At 47.8% G+C, this 18,872-nt stretch overlaps 3 protein-coding genes across 10 annotated transcripts in view; 1 reads left to right on the plus strand and 2 right to left on the minus strand.

The window, feature by feature from the left end:
- LOC122381603 (endoplasmic reticulum mannosyl-oligosaccharide 1,2-alpha-mannosidase-like) overlaps positions 1-6,401 on the minus strand; it is a 38,941-nt gene extending 32,540 nt beyond the window's left edge. Inside the window, exon 1 of one of the 5 annotated variants that reach the window (XM_043365966.1) lies at positions 6,310-6,401. The gene's annotated coding sequence lies outside the window, so the exon portion shown is untranslated. Of the gene's footprint in view, positions 1-6,282 lie in introns of all 5 variants that reach the window. The other 4 variants (XM_043365969.1, XM_043365973.1, XM_043365972.1 and 1 more) reach the window with 4 other exon arrangements.
- On the plus strand, positions 3,408-14,266 carry LOC122381606 (mitochondrial pyruvate carrier 1-like). Of its 4 annotated transcripts, none has more exons than XM_043365983.1 (5): positions 3,408-3,423; positions 8,007-8,106; positions 12,287-12,387; positions 12,720-12,829; positions 13,194-14,266. In XM_043365983.1, the coding sequence occupies exons 2-5, from the start codon at positions 8,033-8,035 to the stop codon at positions 13,386-13,388; spliced, it is 480 nt and encodes a 159-aa protein (XP_043221918.1). In that variant the 5' UTR covers positions 3,408-3,423; positions 8,007-8,032; the 3' UTR covers positions 13,389-14,266. The 4 variants fall into 4 exon arrangements, with proteins under 4 accessions (XP_043221918.1, XP_043221917.1, XP_043221915.1 ...); XM_043365982.1 differs by lacking the exon at positions 3,408-3,423 and adding an exon at positions 6,713-6,824; XM_043365980.1 differs by lacking the exon at positions 3,408-3,423 and adding an exon at positions 6,743-6,840.
- On the minus strand, positions 14,193-18,596 carry LOC122381605. Its single transcript, XM_043365979.1, has 7 exons — positions 18,187-18,596; positions 17,859-17,943; positions 17,438-17,606; positions 16,713-16,880; positions 16,042-16,257; positions 15,171-15,586; positions 14,193-14,912 (listed from the first exon to the last, which is right to left on the minus strand). Exons 1-7 carry the CDS (start codon positions 18,267-18,269, stop codon positions 14,334-14,336), a joined length of 1,716 nt encoding a protein of 571 aa, XP_043221914.1. The 5' UTR covers positions 18,270-18,596; the 3' UTR covers positions 14,193-14,333.
- Between the last annotated feature and the right edge of the window lie 276 nt (positions 18,597-18,872).

Here is an 18,872-nt window from a genome sequence, read left to right on the forward strand (position 1 = left end):
AACATTCGAGCATGTGAGAATAACTTCAGAACTTCATAGTTCTTGTAGCATTGCATTCTTCTTTTGTACAGTTCTAGGTTTTGCTAGGGTATTTCAATTTCAATGTGTCAGTTGAGATATATGTGGATTTCGGACAAAATTTAGAATCATTGCATGGTAGATATGTACTTGTTCAGTAAAAAGGTATGTGATGAATGCGACGATAAAGTTTTTTTTATGATTAAATATATGTTCATTGTTGTACCTACAAAAATGCAAGCTTACTAGCACCTAGTTATTGAATCAAATCGAAAGTATTTGCTATTAATGTAAATATGTACCTGCAAAGTATGTCAATAAATTTGTGTGATGTTGACCAGAGAGCTGTATCATCTGGGCATTTATGTTGCTTCTTACATTTGGTGTTAAGCATAGTAATTATGGATGAACTTTGTGCCAATATCTTCAATTCACAGTGTATGTGGCATGTCTACAGCCCTCACTGATCCTGCTATAGCTATAGGCATTTGACTCCAGCAAGACCAAGGGCATGAACTTCACAGTTGCGCAACCCTTTTCTTGTACCACCAGTCACTTTTTTTCCTTAAGGTGCACATGGCAGTGTACACAATAATGCACAGAGGGCCTACACAAAAACAGCATGATTAGTGTGCACTATGATGCACAGCATTGTACCCTGATCATTTGAATATTCTGGTCACTCAAGTCAGGAGACCATTTTTGAATGTCACATTTATTATACATCACTTGTCAAACAAGAGCATGATGACACACATTTTGACAAGCAATCATGGTAATATTCCAATCAATTGGACACCTCCCTAGGCATCATTTTCCAGGAAGGTACTTCTGCAGGTGTTGTGGTAGGTTAGGTTGAATTGGGTTAAGTTAGGTGAAGTAAGGCGGTTAGGATCAGGTCAGACTGTAAGACCTGGTCAGGTTGATTTTAATCTTTCATTCTAATTTGACATAGATACCTATTACCTATGTTTTTGCTCCAGACTGTACTTCATTAGGTAATGAGTTCATTTTGTTTTGTTTTTTATCTGTCTTGTTTTGTGTTTTTGTCCCTTATGTTTTGCCCCATAGGCAAGGGTGGAGCTTTTCCAGGGAAGGTGGTGCTGGTTGGGCAAAAAGCTGTCAAACCTGCAATGCTCGGTTGTTAAGTTAGATTATGTGCAACACTGAATCAATTCTTTTAATTACAGAACTAATATTTTGAATTACACAGACATTTCAAAGCTCCTCAATGCGAACAACATAGTGGTTTGCTAAGCAACGAAGTTCTACAAATAAGCAAAAGTTGGAGGGGCAGAACGCTATTTTTTCTCTGACAGCTTCGTAACTTGTTACGAAGGCACTAAAACTACTTCAGTACAGGGTGTAACGAAATTATCCGGACATCTATTTTTTGCCATATCTGTTTGCACAGTTTCCTCATACTTTCTGATGTTAGAAGTGGGAATATTGGATGAATACGTGCCTCTGCTATCGGTTTTCAACTCAGCAGTGACCTGACCTTGTCATGTGACTGTTGCTCTGAGTAGGAGTCGATTCACAGACGGGTTCACATGGTAGTTGTCGTCCAAGGCAGTTGCGAGAAAGGGATACAATCTCTCCTTTCGTGGTAAAATTGCATGGCGGCATCCACGGCGTCATGAGCCAGAAGCTGGTCTGCCAGCAGCTAGACATCAGCAGCAGCCAATTGCACATCTGCCTGAGGTGTAATAAGCTGGGACTTCGGTGGCAGACTCAGCCCGGTCGCGACCACAAAAGCCGCCCTTTGTCAAGTGGTGAGGAGAGTTGTCAGGATAGCGGCAAGGAAACGGCACCAATCAATCTGCAAATTGACTCGAATTCTTACCAAGTCAGATAATAAGAGATCCCATATCATGGTTTACCGCTACCCGCCCTTTAACTTGGTTCTAGTGCCCTTCAAACTGAAAAAGACAACGAAACTGACGGGAAAACAACCAGTTCACATCCTTTCGCCTCACGCCGGATCGCGTCCACTGGATGAAGAATGATAAGGGTGAGGTGGTCTGGTTGGATGGGTAGCCGTTCGAGCTGTTTTATCCTTTGAACCGTCAAATCGGCCATGTATGGGCGGCCAGCCGCTCGAACTTGCTGGCCTTCACCGCCGTCAAACATCCGGACAATATCCAGAACTGGAGCATGTTCAGTTGCCTAGCGATCCTCCAATAGGACATAGTGTCACATAATACCACCATCAACGTCAAGTATTACCCCGGAGAAACATACTGGCTAATGAATAGTCGGAGGCGCTCAACCAGACGGTATAGGAGGGCTCGGTTTCTGAACGCGCACTGATGCCTGATTCAAGCCACGCTATCTTCATGCGGGGCGGCGCGCTACTTAAAAGTCCCTAAAAGAACGGGAAGTGATGCCGATAGAACCTTCAATCATTCTGGGCTAACGCTTATGACTTGGAAAAAGTCGCGATCCCAATTCAATTGAAAACCTGTGGGCTCTTGTTCAGCAGGTGACTGAAGAGACGCCCGCCACAAGCACCGCCCAACCGCAGGCACAGGTTTAGACGGCGTTGGTCCGCGTCAAAGCCAGTTTGCTGGAGAATCCATTGGCTGAAATGCTCCAAAACATTCGCCACTGTGTTTTTATGAAAGGTGGCTACATGCTCAGTCAAAATAAAAAGTACCAGAATGTGTTGCTTTTTAATAACAGCGGGAAGAAAGATGTCCGGATAATTTCGTTACACCCCTGTAATGTTCAAATGGTTGCTAAATTCGAAATCAGCTAAACAAAAACTAGCCTAGAAACATGTTAAACTCGAAAAAGTGAACCGGGGTCATCAAAGGTCATTGAGCTGACCTGACTTTCATGTGACACCCACCCTAATGCATGGGACGAGCATCATATCACATGTTTCAACGCTTGAAACCACTTAAAGACTGCAAACGCGCGGCTAATGCGAGCAGACATATCGCCGAATCGCGATTCGGGCCAAACATGGTCTCGAGAAATAGGTCACAGGTCAAAGGTCATTTGGGTCAGGGTCATGAAATTTTCAGGGTAGGAGTAAAATTGATAAAATCGGGGGTATTGAAAGTTTCGTCGCGATCGGACGGTTTTTACGCGAGTTACTCACGAAAAACCGATGGGGTCCGCTCAACGCCTCCCCCTATACGGGCGAGGGAAAAGCGCAACCAAAAAGGCAAAAATACGCACATGCGATAACCTATACTGCGAAAAAAGGTGCATCATTTTTTAACGTCGCCGACAAATTGTAATTACCCCAAGCTCAGGCAGCTGTATGGTAGAAAATGCCCCAACTGAAATACACTACGGCGCAAATAAAATACCCTACGGCGGAGCTCGGTTGCAATTTGTAAATACGCCCCGCAGTCAGCGGAGAAGCTAAAATAAAAGCCACCATCCTCCTCCGTAAGTCAATTTTAGAGCGGCCGAGTGGGCCGATGCGGGGCCACCAAACTGAGGTGAGACGAGGCTAGCAATTGCAAACCGCCATAGAAATCAATATCTTAAGACGTACAATATGGGATGATTACTCTGAAGCTGGAGTGAAAGCATGAGTAGATTGCAAGAAACGAAATGCATAGATTGGTTGAATTATGTACAATAGGCACAGCTCAGATGAAGCCATTTCTATGATGTTGACATATGACATAACCCTTCCTCTCCTCACGCATGACCTAAGTGCATTGGCAGTTACCGGCATAGTTTTTGGGCACGAGTGTAATTCGCCATCGGACCGCAATGCATGTTGCTAGGCTGCTGCAATTACAACGAACATACGAATACTGCCTTCATTTGTAGACGTTTGTTTTTTAGGCGGTCTTTGACGTGCAAGGGGGCATACCTGTCGACAACTTGAGTTTCTCCGAATTTCAAAATTTCCCAGAATTTCAATTCCTTATGCACTGTTGTAGGTACAGCTATGTTCACAAGTTTTCGTTTCCTCCTGTTCTAAAAAGGATGATATTTGTCGATTTCGTGCGTCGCTGATAGGAGGGTGCGTTTAATAATTAGGCCCAACGCTTTCTGCATCCACGAGTACCTTCAAAAGGGAACAACAGTTTCCATTTATTACACTATGGGACATGTGACAAAATGACCACTGGAACACGCATGAAACGGAGCTGATATTCCTAAAAATGTCTACAATCACTTCTTTTCTGACACTATTAGCAAATACCATCTCAAGTTAGGTGGTTGACAGACAGTCAATGGAGGTCTGGGGAGACTGAGTGATGCCAATTCACCACTTAACTGATAATGAGGGCCGAGGGAAGAGAAACATGCAACATGCACAACTGACAACTTGACAAGTGACAAAACACTACCACTATTGCGCAGTGCACAACAAATTACAGAAGCCAGCCCAAAAAATGCTTTTGGTGGCTAATTGCAAAACAAGTCACTAATAAATGTCTTAGTTGCAGCTGAACACTGCACAATAATCACACTGTTCACACATTGAGTGAGATGCCACAGGTGGTTTGAATCACACTTTGGTTCAACTGCAAATCTGAAGTGTTGTCATGAGGTTCATGCCTCCATGATCACAGCACTTTGGTTGTGGTTGGCATAACTTGTAGTCTGCAGAGTTCCACATGAACTGCAGACACCTCATCTGGTGGTCTTCATGTTGCTCAACTTCTTCAGGAGGCAAATGTCGACCACCCAGCGGAAGCATGGTCCTGCAGAAAAGAAAGGTAATGCATAAGGTACAAACATTATCTGCTGAAACAGCCCCTTCTGTTGGCTGTTATTAAACTTTTAACATAACATAACAACATGTATTCCACGTATATTACATTTGTTGAAGTAAAATACTACCGGCTATTTCAAAACCAGAAAATGAAATTATATTGTGGCATAATTCACATGCTCAGCTATCAGTATCAAATAATAATCAATTTAATATTTGGCATATTCTATATAACACATTCATAGAATATTCTACTTCACGTCACAAGGACTCACAATCTTTCTGTTGGGTGTTTGATTGACGCATTAACTAAGTTTGTCTTAGGTTTTATTATTGCAAAAAATTCATATTGCATTATTGTATCAAAATACTGCCAGCAATAACAAAACAAGAACATGAAATGTCAATGAGCAAGCCGCCTTTCCTAAAAATGGATTACTTTGAAAGGAATTTTAGTTTCTTTTAAGGAAAAGGAGAAATGATTATCAGGTAATTATCAGAAAACCACTCAACCAGCAAGTGGCTGGATGGTTTCACAGCAAACATCAAGCCAAAACATATACTTACATTTATCTTACAATTGAGCCATTTGACTACTACAAGGATATGTGAGCAAAATAAGAATCCAATTATCCAAAGTTGACTTCCTTGCAAAGTTTATGCCTTATTTTATGAAAATGTGTCACTAGAATATGATACTTATCATCGAATATTATTAAATTTACGATTTATTTCGATCGGAATGCACATGGAGTCCCGCGCCAATTTCGTCGACGATGAATATGATCGTGTTTCATGAAGAGATAAGGGGTTTCAATGGTCTTTCAAAGCAAAAATTTGATGCAAAAATTTGTAGGAAATAATATAAAGCTGGTTCAAATGGCCATCAACCATTTAAAACACCGAAAATACTCACAACTCCGTCCCGACGACCACGCAGCACCGCGCACGCCACACTACTGGCACAATGCCAAAACTGCTGTCATAGCGGAAATATTTTTTTTTCTCGATTGCAATTGTGGAATTATTTATTAAACAGAAGATGATCTTTCCGAAAAACCGACTGATTTCATACACAGATGCATGGAAAATAAAAAAAATCCCGGTAAGTTTATTTGTATTGTTTTGTCGATTTTGACATGCTCCTAGTTTGCAGCCATATTTCGATATGTTCTACAGGGAGTTCAGAATTATTTCAGGACCAATCTTTTCCTCATTCATTTTCCCGTCGATCATGAAATTTTTAGAGCGGAACAATTAGTTTCCAGGCGGTCCGAGCGGTTTTCGTGAGAAGGGTGCAAAAATCGGCGTCATTTTTAGAGCCTCGACACCAGCTCAACACAGGACCCTATGGGAGACGGTGAAGTAGCGGGAGCAATAAATAGAGCGCTCTAATTTTAGCTTATTTCCCTGGTGTGTCACCGACTGTGATAGCTTCCGCATCCGCCGAAAAGGTGACCGTTTCCTTTCAATAACGTAAAATCGCTGAGCCCCTTACGCCCACAGCAGCCTTTCACACATACCCAGTACCCACTGCTCAAAGCCACGCAAGACCATATAAGAGAACCCACGGTATGAAAATTGACTGAAATCCAAACCTCAGCGCTGCCTCACACCGATGTCTGCGTCGGCAACGGCGACGACGACGTCGACGACGACGACGACGACGGAAACGTCAACAGACAACAACATTGCTATGTAGCAATATGTTGTTTTTATTGACGTCACTAGCTTTTAAGGGATGCTGCTTGTTAGCGATGGTTTCTAAGCAGAAATAATATCTTAAATAACTCGAATAGAAAACTGTAAGTAATTATTATGGAAAATTTGTTGCGTTTGATTTAAATGTTTTGTAGAAATTGTAAAAATATTGCGGAATTATAAACATTCTTAAAGTTCGATGACGTCATCTATATACTAATTTTTAGTAAATCTATTTGACACTTTCGGCTCACTCGCTACATTTGACTAGCTATAGAAGTTACGGCCACTAAAAAATAGTTTTTTAACTAGGGCAGCAAGGCACGGGTTTGCGATTTTGCTGAGCTGAGGTGAAGGTGGGGTGACTGAAGGGTGACTGAGGGCATATCAAATCAAATATACCGACTGAAAGGTAACGCTATTGCTTAGTAAGTTGGTGCATATGGTATTAATTAGTGCTATTAATCGCATGCTTGTGCTTGTCGATTATTATTAATTGCCCATGATTGTGATATTGATTGGTGCGGTGGTTTATCACTGTAGGTATTTACCTGCAATGGTGCGTTCGGAGAGGCACATTCCACGTGGAATCTGTGGAATATTCCAGACACGCGGAATATGTCTGGAATGCTCCATGCTCTCAACATTGAATATAGGTACCATGTCCATTAACTTGTCAATATTTGCTCTTTTCCCCTAAGGGAACTGTGAAGGTGTAGCTCAAATGCTGGGTTTTTGCTCCTGTGACCTGTGCTTGACCTTTGCCTGTGATGATGAGAATGCAACATATTCATTAACCTGACAACTGATGCAGACAAACAACACAAACCACTGAGCTGGGAAGATACATTTGTTCCCAAGAGGCCAGGGCCCTGGCTCCTCAAGTCCTCAGAACATTATTATTTGTTGCCTGCAGCTTCAGGTACCTGCCTGCAGCCTCAGCTCTGCCATGGTTTCAGGACTTAGTGGTCCAACCAAAAAATACACTCCTTTATAAATAAGGCTGCTTTCACTTTACGGAAGTGAAAATATTTGGTCTGGACCCCCATGACCCCTCCCCCAGTGCCAGAGCTCCCTGGTAGCTCCCTGCCTGCAGCTACCAGGTGTCAGTGCCCATTTCCATGGAAACATAAGCAAAATTGTGACTTTTATTTTGAAGGGCCTCAAATTGGATTATCCCTCTAGCTTTTGCACTTTTTGATTAAAAGTACAAGAAACTTCATTCTAGCTTTTTGTTTACATGTTTTTAAATCATAATATGTTTAATGCTTACTTAGAATGTGCCAATGCAAAATGCAAATTGCCTTGGAAATGGAACTGGGTGTAAATAGGTAACAAAAGTAAGTTAAGTTTCATATCTGCAAAGTTTCTCACTAGAATTCAAATAAAAGGTGGTTATATAGACAGACACTTATTTTCAGAAACAATATTATTATGTTATGTCTTTAAAGTCAATATTTTGAAAAGATCACATTTGCCTCTATATTTGTCATATTTTCCCCCATTTTTCATTGACATTTGCTTGAGTTAGTGAACTAAATATTAACCATGACACATGGGATCAGTTACACCTACATTAAATCATATTTGGCAGGTGCTCCTCTACTCAGCTCTCCAAACATGGCAGCTTCAAGAATTACAAAGAAAATTATGGATGTCATAAAGAGCAAGGAAACCAGGGATTATTTTATGAGGTAAGTTTGATTGCTGTTTGTGTGCATGCTGCTTAGTGGTGACAGGTCTGCCTGTAATGTCCTGATGTTTAACATTTATATTTGAGACTGTTAAAACTGATTAAAAGGATTAAAAGGATAGCAGACATCAGCACACTGACAAGATGATCCAACATAATCCTGCATCTGTTAGATATTCGACCAAATAAGCCTTCCTGAAGTCAGTACCTAAAAGCTTTCAAAAGCTACATTACAAATGTAATTTTGTGCTAACTGCAGTAAGCTCATGTAGTTGGGTAATAATGTTCCTTCTTGCTTTTTAGAGCTAGTCTTCCATGCTCATACAAGTGCATGCACTGTGTGCTTCATTAAGGTTATCTTCAATTTGCTGTAGGCCTCATCAACTGCTTAACCCGCGCCCTGCTGGGGGTCCTGGATTTCCACGCCCTGCTGGGGGGGGGGGGGTGTTTGAACACCCCCCCTTGTAACTCGGCTCCTGGGCCACGTAGCGATACGCGGAAGGCGGCGTTCGAAAGAGCGTAAAAAATAATGACGAAATCACTTCGGTCAATTTTTTGGTCAGGTCAAAGGTCAGGTCACCAGAGGTCATTGAAGGCAAAATTTCGCCGATTTCCAGGTCGAATGTCGAAAATTTCCAAGAAGCCAACGCATAACTCGGGAACCAATAGAGCTACAGCGCCGCGGAAAAGCGCATTCGATAGCCCTATTAACGCCCTTTCCGAGTAATTCTCTCAGATTTGACCTAACGTCAACGGTTTTGCCTGCAGGGGGCAAAAACTGCAAAAATAGCCGATTTTTTTGAAAACAGTTTTTCTGCAATAACTTTTGACCCAAGCCTTGTACGAGCTTACTTTTACCGGCATCGTGTTCCTCTCGTCAAGACGCATCGAATGAACTATAACTTGACCTTGAAAGGTCAACTTGAAAATTTGACCTCAGGTCAAGGTCATGACCTGACCGGAAAGGGTCATGTTGCATATCAGTCGATCCGTATCGTCGAGCTGAACACATCTAAGGCGTTTTCATCGCTCTAGCATGCCTCTATCAAAAGTTATTTGCGAAAAACTGTTAGATACCATTCGTGACCTAAGATGACCTCAGGGCATAAACAAAGGTCACGGACACCATTTTTAAGTTCAGTGTGTCTAAACCACTTGTAATTCGGTGTTTGGGAGTGTTTATAATGTCTTTCATCCAAAAGAGGCGCATTTCAATTTTCTCCCATTGACTTATAATGGGGAGGTCGCAAAATTGACCTGATCTTAGGTCATCGATATCAAAATTCTGAGATATACATTTTGTACATGCTATTGCTCTTAGCAATCGCTGAAAGTTTCAAAGCGATCGGTCACTCGGTGTAGCTATGACAGACATTGAAAGTTTTTATGAGGTGAGGTCACTTCAAGTGACCTGGTGACCTGACCTTGAATGACCTTGGTCTGAAATTTTCACAACATGTGTAGAATTGATGTATGATAAGGTGTACCAAAAACGGCGGCGCTCCGCGCCGCCGTTTTTGAGATATTCGCGAAAAACCACAAGGGGGGGTGTTCAAACACCCCCCCCCCCCAGCAGGGCGCGGGTTAACCCGCGCACCGACGGGGGGGGCGGATATCCGCCCCCCTGAGGTTTTTCGCGAATAGCGGGAAAATCGGCGGCGCTACCGCCGCGAAAGTTGGTACGACTATTCCCTCATCAATTTTACACATGGTGTGCAAGTTTGAACCTCCTACCTTTTAAGGTCAGGTCACCAGGTCACTTTGAATGACCCAACCTCAAGTCACTTTTTTGCAACTTTGTCACCGTGCCAGAGCTACAGTAGATGTCGGAGGCCTTTGAAAGTCGCAGGATGTTATTAGGTCATTAGTAGCTACAATTTTTATATCTCGGGATTTTGATATCGGTGACCTAAGGTCAGGTCAATTTCGCGACCTCCCCATTATAAGTCAATGGGGGAAAAATCAACTCCCTGTTTTTACCACTAAAACGGGTCGGAATGCCCCCATATACCATACATGACTTCATATACGATCAACCTTCACTACCTTGAGGTCTGTTTTGCTGTTGGGCAGCTGTGAGGTCATGTGACGTCATCAAAGGTCACCAAAGGTTTTTGGCCAATAACTCCGTACAGGAACAAGATACAGACGCGTGGATGGTCTCATTGTGTTCAGCTCGTCAAGACGCATCGAATGATATACAGGGTGTAACGAAATTATCCGGACATCTTTCTTCGCGCTGTAATTAAGAAGCAAGACATTCTGATATTTTCCCTTTTGAATTATTATATAGCCACCTTTCATAAGAGCGCAGGTACACATTTTTGGAGCATTCCAGCCACTGGATTTTCCAGCACAGTGGGTTTCGTATAGAGTAGCGCCTTACTAACCTGTGCCCGCAGTTGGGCGGCGCTGGTGGCGGGTGTCCCCTCATTCATCTCCTGATGGAGAATAGTCCATAATATATCGACGGAATTGCATGGGAACTATTTCCAAGCCATAGCCCTTTAGCCCAGAAGAACAAAAAGGTCCTCTCGGCATCACTTCTCATTCTGCTAGGGACTTGAAGGTGGTGCGCCGCCCCGTATGAAGACTGCGCGGCTTGAATCAGGTATCGGTACACGTTCAGAAACCGAGCCATCCTGTGCCGTCTGGTTGAGTGGCTCCAACCAATCGCTAGCCAGGGTGTTGCGCCGGTAATACTCGTCACTGATAGTGGTTTTCTGTGTCGTCATGAACAGCTTGAATATTACACAGCAGCTGAACATTCTTCAGGTCTGGATTTTGGCCGGATGTTTGACGCCGGCGACGGCCGGCACATTCGAGCTGCTGGCAGCCCACACATGGCCGATTTGACGGTTCAACGGGTATCGCAGCTCGAACAGCTTCCCATCCGACCAGGTCACCTCATTCGTGTCTTCCTTCGACCAGTGGACACGCCCTGGCCTGAAGCCGAAGGTGGTGGACTGGTTGTTTTCCCGTCAATTTCATTGTCTTTTCCAGTTTGAAGGGCAGTAAAACCAAGCTAAAGGGCGGGTAACGGTGAATCATGATGTGGGACCTCTTATTATCTACCTTGGTAAGAATTCGAGTCAGTATGCGGATTAATTGGTGCCGTTTCCTTGTCGCTATCTTGACAACTCTCCTCACCACTTGGCAAAGGGCGCCTTTTGCGATCGAGGCCGGGCTGAGTCTGCCACCAAGTCCCAGCTTATTACGCCTCAGGCAGATGTGCTACTGGCTGCTGCTGATGTCCAGCTGCTGACAGACCAGCTTCTGACTCATGCCACCATGCCACCAACACGTAGCCTTACTACGAAACGAGAGACTGTACTCCTTTCTCTCCACTGCCTTAAACGAAAACTATCAAATGAACCCGTCGGCGACTCGACTCTTACTCAGAGCAAGAGTCATTTCGCAAGGTCAGGTCACTGCTGAGTTGAGAGCAGATACCAGAGGTATGCATTCATCCAATTTTCCAGCTTCTGACATTAAAAGAGAAACTGTGCGAGCAGATATGGCGAAAAAATAGATGTCCGGATAATTTCGTTACACCCTGTACATGATGACCTCGAGGTCACGTGACCTGAGGTTAACCTTTGATCTTGACCTTTCGAGGTCAACCTATATATCATTCGATGCGGATTGACGAGAGGATCACGATGATGCCCTTAGTTTGTTCCTATCTTGACTAATTCGAAAGTTATTCGAGAAAAACTCTCCATATCTAGCGCCGCCATTTTGACTTTTTCGACCCCTGTGACGTCATCTTTGACCTGACCTGAAAATGACCTTAGTAAAAATTGTAGATCCTGACCGTGCGTATTCGACGCCGTTTACCGCTTGTCGCTATCTTGCTTCGTTCTCGAGATCTCAGGGGGGGGGGCGGTCATCCGCCCCCCCCCCCCCGTCGGTGCGAAGTTGGCGCAGACCCCCGTCGGTGCGCGGGTTAAGTTTTGGCTGTCCTGGGTACAATGCCAGTCCTCAGAATACAGCAACAGCTGAATGCAACATCAGACTACTGCGTCTTAGTTTAGTACCTATATCGAGCAGTTGAAGCCATTATGCTGACTGTCAGTGTTGTTATATTATTGATTGTGCCTCATATCACTGATGTCAACGGAGCCAGGCATTCATCACAATGTCATGACAAACTGACAGGTGCTCCATTGTGTTCGCAGCACCCATTTTTGGGGGCCTGTGGCCAACTGGGGTATTCCTCTGGCAGCACTAGCCGACATCAAGAAAGACCCGGAAATCATATCGGGAAAAATGACGTTTGGTGAGTTCCACTAAATGCTGGTTACATGTATACATCATTTTGTGAATTGCCCAGCTTATCTGTATTCCTACATTTAATCAAGAGAGACGGGTTTGTAAAATGCCGAGACGGCTTCGGACCCGGTTGAGTGTTTCGGCTCAGAGCGATCAGTCGCCGTGAATCGAAAACTGGCCCGTGTTCACCGAATCGCTTTGTGCCGCAGGAGGCACGAGCTTCCTCAGATTTCCGAAACAACTGAGTTTTGATTCTCCAAATTATAGCGGTTTCCTATAGCCCATTTAGCTACCTTCGAGTTATCCCGCTCTGATGAACGCTCATCGCTCCCATTTCAGCACTGACGTGCTACAGTGCCGTGTTCATGCGCTTTGCCTGGATGGTGCAGCCGCGCAACCTCCTGCTGTTCGCCTGCCATTTCACCAACGAGTGCGCTCAACTGACCCAGGTATGACGACACAGGCCCTGTCTGGTGCCTCACGTCGCGACAGAGTCCAGACCTCTGAGCGGCCCACGCGGTCGTCCCCAATGTTTATTGGCCAGTACGTAATGTGTAGCATGAGCCTGTCCTGCAGTGTTTGCGCAATAATACCGTGATCGAGCGCTGCAACTTGTCATGTTGCCTCATGACATTCATCAGCAGTGGAGAAGTCTGCCAGTCCCGACCATCTATTTTTAGATGGTCGATCAACGTGCTTGCGAAATGCATCTGATTTTGTATTGCCGCGCTCAAACGTCTCTCCGACACCGTTCTCTCGTTGGTATCCAAGCTGTTTTGACGTCACTGGTGACGTCACGCCGTTCTATTTCAGCTGGGCCGCTTTATCAACTACGAGTATCTGGGCGGTCGCGCCCGGCGGCTGGCAGCGAAGGCAGAGGAGGAGGCCGCGGCCGGCCCGTTGTCGGACACCCTGGCCGCGGAGAGCGACCCGGCGCCGGTCGCCGCCGCCGCCGCTCCAGTCGTGCCCGAGTCCAAGGACAAGGTGATATTCGTCGGACAGAAATAGTCTTCCAGCCGACCGGTTAGGCCTGAATAACGAATGCTAACGATATGCGTCTGCTCACCATGGGCGGGTGGCGGGTTACCACTGGTTGGGAGCCCTCCCGTGGTGACGGGGTAGTGGGCCATGGTGCCGACGGATTCGGTCGTTCCACGTAGGGTCGAACAGTTGGGGCGCTGCAGTGTCGGTGTGTGTGTGTGTGTGTGTGTGTGTGAGGTGGGGAGGGGCGGGGTTGTAAGGACCGGTGTCTGCTCGATGGGTACAGAGCGGCCACCGGCTGCAGGTGTCGGTCGCAGTGGGCCACAGCTGCTGGCCGTTACTGACGCTCGGACTCGGCGCACACTGCCTGTCTGCTCCCGTCAGGGACGGCCGGCCGGCACCCCGGCGACACGGGAGTCAAACGGTGATCAGGGCGAATTGATGTCGAAAGAGTGAATCGCAGTCGATCCGTGTGAATTGTCAATTTTTTTCGTGAAAGTTCGTTGTCATGCCAAGACGATGATGTTTGTAAGAAAGATGTCGAATATTGGCCTTGTTATCAGATGGCATTGACTTTTGTCCGTGTCTACTGACTGTCATCCTTTTGGTGCCCGTTTTGCTGCCGTGTGTTAGTCATATTGGCCGTTTTGAGCCGATGGCCACTGTTCCACTTGTGAGATCAGGTTGGATTGATTTTGGACACCCCATGTGAAGTTTGGCATTTGTCGTGCGCACCACTTTTATATTGACACGTTGTGTCGTACCGACGATGGTTTTCGAGCCGCTACTGTTGAATGGGCAACTTGTGACCGTGATCGAGAGGCGAATGACTGGTGGATTTTGCCATGTATTTGGTGCAATAGACTGTGTATTCCGTCGCCGCTTAAATACAGGTACTTGCAGATGCTATCATTTTGCAAAAAAAGGTCATTGAATGCACAAGAAAGAAATAATTTATCGTCGGTATTTTGCTCAGACAGTTTTCAATGTCGCTTTGGATGATGCCTTTGTCGTGACGCTTTTCGATGAACCGGCACTGGTTATCGATTGTTTCGACGCGTTTGTCTTCACCTCGCTCCTGGAGGAGCTCTTGGCCAGTGAGCTGCCGGAGGGCCGTCCCGTGGCCGACCTCCCAGTACGGGCCGCGGGTGGCGCGGTGCCGCCGGCTCTCCCGGTCGCGGCCCGCGAGGAGCCGGCCCTGGTGTCCAGAGCGCCGCTGTGCGCCCGGCCGGCGGCCGGCGGCGCGTCCAGGCCGGGGCCGGCGCTGCCGGCGCTGATGACTGAGCGGCGCCGCAGGTGCTCCTGCCAGCCCACCTTGCCGAGCTCCCAGTCGTCCGAGATGTGCGCCGACGACACGGACGGGCTCTCGTTGATCACCTTGGGCCCGGACAGGTCGAACACGGGTGGTTGGTCGGCGTAGAGCGCCAGGTGCGGCCCGGTGACCGGCCAGCGCCGGGTGCGCGGCCGTGGCGCCTGCACGCGCCACCAGTGCCGCTGGCGCGACCACTCCTCGAACGGGCGCAGCGCCTGTCTCCGCACCGACGCCGGCACCTGCGGGCAACGAGCCGAGCGGGGAACTCAGGGGTACACTACTGCCAAACTGAACGGGCAGGTCGGACAGGACAAGTAACCACGGCTGTGTGGCGTGGTCTGCACCGTTAGAAGCGGTCCAGAGACTCGCTTGTGCCCAAATGATTAGTGACACGCGCCCCCAAACATTCATTTTCCTTAAGTTCTACTTTCGTGATACCTACGGTTGATGAATGCTCAAACATTGCTCACGGCCGTGCGGATGATTCTCCGACTCACCTGAATGGGCGACTCGAAGGGCAGCAGCTGGTCGTCGCTGAGGCGGCTGACATCAGACTCTGATCCGGAGCGGCTCAGCGAGTCGTCCGAGCCGCCGTGCTCGCTGGCCGCCGGCCGCACCAGTTTGGCCAGCGCGCGCGCCCTCTGCTCGTCCTCGTCCGGCCGCAGTCGCTCCAGCGTGGTGTCCCGCACGTTGTCGATGAGCGCCCGTTCGGCGGACGAGGGCCGCGCGGCCGTCAGCAGGTGCGTGATGCCCTCGACGCGCAGTCGCAGCGGGCCGCCGTCGTCCGACGCCGCCGGCGCCGGCTCCGTGCGGAAGATGGAGCAGTCGGAGCCGGACGGCGCGGAGACCACAGCTGGCGGGTCCAGCCGGCGCAGCGGGGCCAGCGAGTGCTTCAGGGACGAGTTCTGGCCCTCTGCCGGCGTGGGAGGGAGGGAGAGGGTCAGGGCAGTCGGTTTAGCTAGGCTGAGTGTAGCCCACTTACATCACAGGGCTCGCCATCCGGCACAAAACCATCAAATGACAGCTGTGGAGCAGAGTTGGCTCACTGACCCCACCTCTCACTCGCGTCTTCCGGCAGGTCCTCTCCTCCCCCACCCCGCTCACCGATCCAGTCTATCTCACCGATCCAGTCCATCTGATCTCACAAATCCAGACTCCAGTCTATCTGACCGCTCACCGAACAAGTCCATCTGACATCTCACCGATCCAGTCCATCTAATGTCTCACCGATCCAGTCCATCTGGTCTCTCACCGATCCAGTCTATCTGGTCTCTCGCCGATCCAGTCCCGATATTTCGCCGATCCAGCCCGTTGGCTCTCACCGATCCAGTCCCGATATCTCACTGATCCAGTCCTGTCGTCTCTCACCGATCCAGTCCATATGGTCTCGCAGCGTGTCGCCGTGCTGGTGGTTGATGACGCTCTGCAGACAGAGCGCAGCCTGCGCCACCAGGTCGCTGTGGTCGCTCAGCGAGACGTGACGCAGCGCGCGCGCCGCCGCGCTCCGTTTGGCGCGCTCCAGACGGCGCACGTGGCCCGACACCAGATAGTTCTGCATGTAGCGGAAGTTGCCGTCCAGCTGGGCTGTAGAACGTATGTCAGGGAGGTTGAGGTCAATGGTGGGCGAGAGTTGAGGAAATCACGGGTATGGCTTGGTGTGAATTGAACAGGTTGTTGTCAAATATTTGCGTTGCATGCGCGTTGTACCTACGAATCGGAAACGCAACTGGTAGTTGGAGTCGACTGGAACCTAGCACAATTCAGTGCTAGGCAACAAGTGTCATTCACCAACAGAATGAAGACACTATGCCGACCGCGGGTTTGTCTATCGTCACTACATAGCATTATACACCGACATTCATAGAGAGCGGATACTGTCCTTTCCTATCATGACCGTGTCTTTCTGTTTTAATAGCAGAGGTTACCGAAGCAATGGGTAAAAATAAGTTTGTTCAAAGAAGTTAAGATCAAATAAGTTTAAATAACTCAGATGCATAGACCGACGACCGTAGACACTGACATAATAGGTTGGGGCTCACTTTCAAAGGCGTCATGAAGCTGGTCGATCTGCTGAATTCCCAGTTTCAGGCACTTTATCTTCTCTCGTTTCTCCAGGTTCTGGTTGAAGGGGTAGTTCTTCCAGAAGTCGACCTGCTCCTGTTTGTCGGTCGCCTCCATCATGACCTCTCGCAGCTCCTCCGACAGCTCTGAGGGGAAGGTGAGGGCAGAGGTGCGGTGATAGGGAGAGGCCTCCTCCGACAGCTCTAGAGGGCACCGGAGTAATGTGAGAGTTGAACTTCTGACAGCAGCTCTGAGAGGCGGAGGCACAATATAAGGGACATAAGCTTCGACAGCTCTGAGGGACAGACGTGCGGTATGGGAGACAAGCCTCCCACAACAGTTGAGGGCCAGAGGCCAGAGGCCGGTGATAGGGACATGTCTACTCCGACAGCTCTGAGGGCAGAGACGCGGTTTTACGAACGGGCGGAGAGTCTCGCTAGCTTACCAGCCACGACACATGCACGGCTCCAGCCGGCCTCCACCTATCAACCCGTTTAGCCCTCTTGGCTCTTAGGGATCCACCCTCTCAGTTCTTTTTCTAGCACTCTAATGAATGAGCAATTTACGTTTATCGTTGAGAAGGGAAACAATCATTTTTTTCATTCATATGCACTCCATGGGGTGTTTTCGAGCAGCGCGGTGTCCCGGTCCCTCCCCACGGACCTCTCTGCCCCGCCCCACGCGCGGCCGGCCGGCGTCTCACCGAACTCTGCGCGCTCGTGGCGGCGCTGCTCGGCGCGCAGCTGCGCCTCCGCCTCTCCGATCTCGCCGTCTCGCGCGGCCACGTCCTCGTCACAGGCGCGCCGCTCGGAGCCCTCCTGACGGCGCAGGAACGCGATGGTAGCGTCCAGCTCCGAGCGCTGGCCGCCCACCTGAAGCACAGTGCGACACGAGATAATTAGGGGTGGGTGTGAGGCTGTGGGCGGTATTCCAAGACAAGACAAGACAAGGCTGTTAGGGCGGTGAATCAGTCACATCCAGTCACCCAGGCAGCAGTCAACAGAGCAAGATGGAGTCACAGGCTGATGTCAATTCTGTTCGAGAAGAGGTCATGGGTTGATGTGAGTTCTGTTAATTTTGAATGTCAGGTTATGGACACAGCGGGATCGTAATTACCTAGGTACCTGGGTCTTAAGCTCGCGGTTTTCATCCTCCCATTCCTTGGCGTTCTCCATCAGACGAAGCTTCTTCTGCGTCCCGCAGTCCAGCCTGCCAGAGGAAATCACGTCATATGAGGCGTGGAGGAGTGACACTGTGGCAGACACTAAATTAGGCAACCTTAGACACCGTTGGCTGATGGCTGAATAAGAACTATCTGTGGACGTTAAAGGATCTCGCTATCTGAAACATATGGCCTAAATCAGCTCAACTCAATCAGCAACGTTACAAAGTGTGCGTATGTGTGTGTGTGTGTGTGTGTAGGGGGGGGGGCTACAGAAGCAATATACTCACAGGTATTCGGCGATGGTGATTTTCGGATCTTTACTCGGCTCTTTGGCCTTCTTCTTCTTCCCCTTTCCTTTCTTCTTGCCCATTGCTGCTCTCTTGGTGCAAAATCAAGGAAATCCACAAAGGTCTACGCCAGTACGTGAAAGAAACATATGGAGGTGACAGGCTTGTGGCTCGTAGTGCCCTTCAACAGCATCATCATCATCATGATGTGTAGGCAGAGGATCCGTAGTTTCGCAACGAAAACAATTTGATGAAACCAGAGATGATCGCAATCACATTATCGACATAAACACTGCGGTGCAGGCACCAATTTGTAAGAACTTTAGGACGTCAGTGCATTAGTCGAAGTAAAATTCGCAGGAAGTGTAACAACAGGGTCACAAAAGGAAGACTCGTTAGACTGAAAACGTGTCGACGCTTCATGTCCTCGATTTAGACCCCAAAAACGTGCTGACTTTGGTAATGAGCCGCTATCGGAAACAGTGGATAAGAAATGGTCCGATACTTTGGACAGGATAAATAGCACAGTCTCAACAAATTTATTTACAGAATATGTCATAGCTGAACAAGTTCATGTTCACGAAGATAATAAAGATGGCCCAATGCATCCGGATTACACCCAGTGACGTGTCTGATTCGACATAGGCGTCACGAATTATGCAAAAAAAAAAAAAACACACACACAC

The sequence above is a fragment of the Amphibalanus amphitrite genome, unplaced genomic scaffold (genome assembly GCF_019059575.1).
Source record: "Amphibalanus amphitrite isolate SeventyFive unplaced genomic scaffold, NRLGWU_Aamphi_draft 000123F_arrow, whole genome shotgun sequence".
Lineage (NCBI taxonomy): Eukaryota > Metazoa > Arthropoda > Thecostraca > Balanomorpha > Balanidae > Amphibalanus > Amphibalanus amphitrite.